We start from the raw sequence: 2,077 nt of genomic DNA, 5'->3' as shown, positions 1-2,077 counted from the left end.
CGACCCCCCCCGGGCCCGCCTGCCGCTTCTCCTGTATCTCGCCGACCAGCTGCTGGAGGGCCACCCTCCCAGCCCGCGCCTCCTCCAGCGCCAGGGCTTGGTTGCGGCGGAAGCGGCGGAGCTCGCGCAGCACCTGCGCCCGAAAGTCCTGAGCCTCCCGGTGGCGTACCCACTCCGCCCGAAACGCCTCCTCCTGCATGCTGTCCCGCAGGGCGCGACGCCTCCAGCGCAGGCGGCGCATCCGGATGGCCCCTGGGGTGCGTGACAGCGGCCGGGTGGCTCTTGGCCGCAGGTCGGTGGCCTCTGCCCAGAGAGAGGGGCTGCCTGTAGAGAGAGAGGAACGTGGCATGGGGTGAGAACAGCGAGGGTCCCTGGGGTGTAGCCTCATGCTTGGGCGGAGGGCCAAGCGTGGCTGTCAAGCCACAACAATGCCCGCTGCTCCGGGGCCTCCTGGGTCTGGGCTGCAGCTGAGGTCTGGGTGGCTCAGACCCTGGGGGGCAAGGGCACAGCTGCCCCACGTGCCCAGCTATAAGGCAGCCTGGCTGCTTGTCTGGGCCCAGAAGAGGCCTGGGTACCAGACAGGATCTGCAGAAGCAGTTGCGCTTTTATTTGCTCCAGCAGCGTGCTGTAGCAGCAGGGGCACTTAGCACCCACAGAAACGCTCTTGCCAGCAGCCAGAGCAATTCCCTGGAGAACAAAGCCTCCATTTGCACTAGTGCACACTCCTGCAGCATGCTTTGCCCCGCTTTTTTTTTTTTTAATGGTTTTTTTTTTTTTTTTTTTGATACTGGGAAATCCCAGTATCCAATTCTGGCACTGCAGTGTAAATTTGCAGCACGGCGCACAGTTGCACGCAGGCTGCATGCGGTTTGCATGGCCTCAAACCGGTTCGTCTGGATGCGCCCTTTGCCATCTATTCTAGACTTGAATGTGATGTCCAGAGACTGAAATAAAATTTGAGATGCATCAAAAACAAGAGTTCCTGTATGTAGGGACTAACTCAATTCACAGTTGCGTTTTTTTCCCCATGGAAAATGCAAGCTCAAGTGTTTTCCCTGAAAAAAGCAAGCAAGCCCTGCAATTTTGTTGGGGTTGAGGGAACAAAAAAAAAAAAAAGGACATGCTGGTTCCAAGCTGTAAAGGTGGGAAGCCTTCCCTCCTAGGGCTAATTGCAGCAAGCCCCTGAAACATGGGAGTGGGGGAACACAGGACTGCCAGGTGCCCACTGGCACTGCCTGCAAGGTTTGCCCCAGTGCAGACCCTCAGCGGCTCCTGCAAGATCCCAGGCAGAGCCATGCCCCCGCTGCAGAGGAAGGCAGCTCCCCCATCTGTACCAATCTGACCAGAGAAAATGTATTCCTGACCCCAATGCAGCATCGGTCTGACCCTGAGCCAGAGGGGCAAGACCCTGTAGCCAGGACCCTGCGGGGCTGAGTCTCAGCAGGAGCACCGGCACATCCCCGACCAACCTTTTTTTAAACATCTCCAATGCTGGAGAGTTCACAGCTTCCTTGGATGTCCATCCTACTAGCCCCTGCTCCAACTGGGAGTTGGTAACAGCAGCCTCCCGGGCACTGCTGTTTTAAAATAAAAATTAAAAAACCTCAAAAACCCCCCAGCAGCCTCCTACCATACACTTCTTCCCCGGCCCTTGGGGGAAAAAAAGAGTAAAAACCAGAGGCCTCCCATCCCTGCTCCCCGCATCCCCACATGGTGCCTGCACACCATGCCCATCAGCTCATGGGGCAACTGGGAACAACAAGAGCGAGGTGGAGACCAGGGCCACAGCGAGTGTGCAAAATCAAGCACCCGGTTCTGCAAATTAAGCCTGTCCCTACCAATCGTCCAGCTCAGGACCCCAGGGCTGGATGATAAGGTCTTGGAGGGCTGCAGCTGCCACGTGTTCCTCCCTCCACCCCACGCAGCCCAAGCTGCCCACCCACACACCGCTGTCATGCCCCCCACCAGCCCTGCCAGCTCTCCCTGCAGGCCCTCCCATGCCAGCTGTTTGCAAAACAGGAAGCCCATGGTTTCTCACTTCAGAGGGGCAAATCTGAGTTTTTCTCCTTTAAAGGGG

The 2,077-nt window shown here is 57.8% G+C and overlaps 1 protein-coding gene across 1 annotated transcript in view; it reads right to left on the bottom strand.

The window, feature by feature from the left end:
* LOC102370605 (fibrous sheath CABYR-binding protein-like) overlaps positions 1-2,077 on the bottom strand; it is a 9,820-nt gene that overhangs the window by 4,495 nt on the left and 3,248 nt on the right. Inside the window, exon 5 of the mRNA XM_025195594.1 lies at positions 5-324. Coding sequence (XP_025051379.1) covers positions 5-324 — 320 coding nt within the window. The remainder of the gene's footprint in view (positions 1-4; positions 325-2,077) is intronic.

Source organism: Alligator sinensis, unplaced genomic scaffold (genome assembly GCF_000455745.1).
Source record: "Alligator sinensis unplaced genomic scaffold, ASM45574v1 scaffold2126_1, whole genome shotgun sequence".
Taxonomy (NCBI): domain Eukaryota; kingdom Metazoa; phylum Chordata; order Crocodylia; family Alligatoridae; genus Alligator; species Alligator sinensis.
Note: the sequence above shows the minus strand (reverse complement) of the source record. Positions and strands in the feature narration are given on the sequence as shown.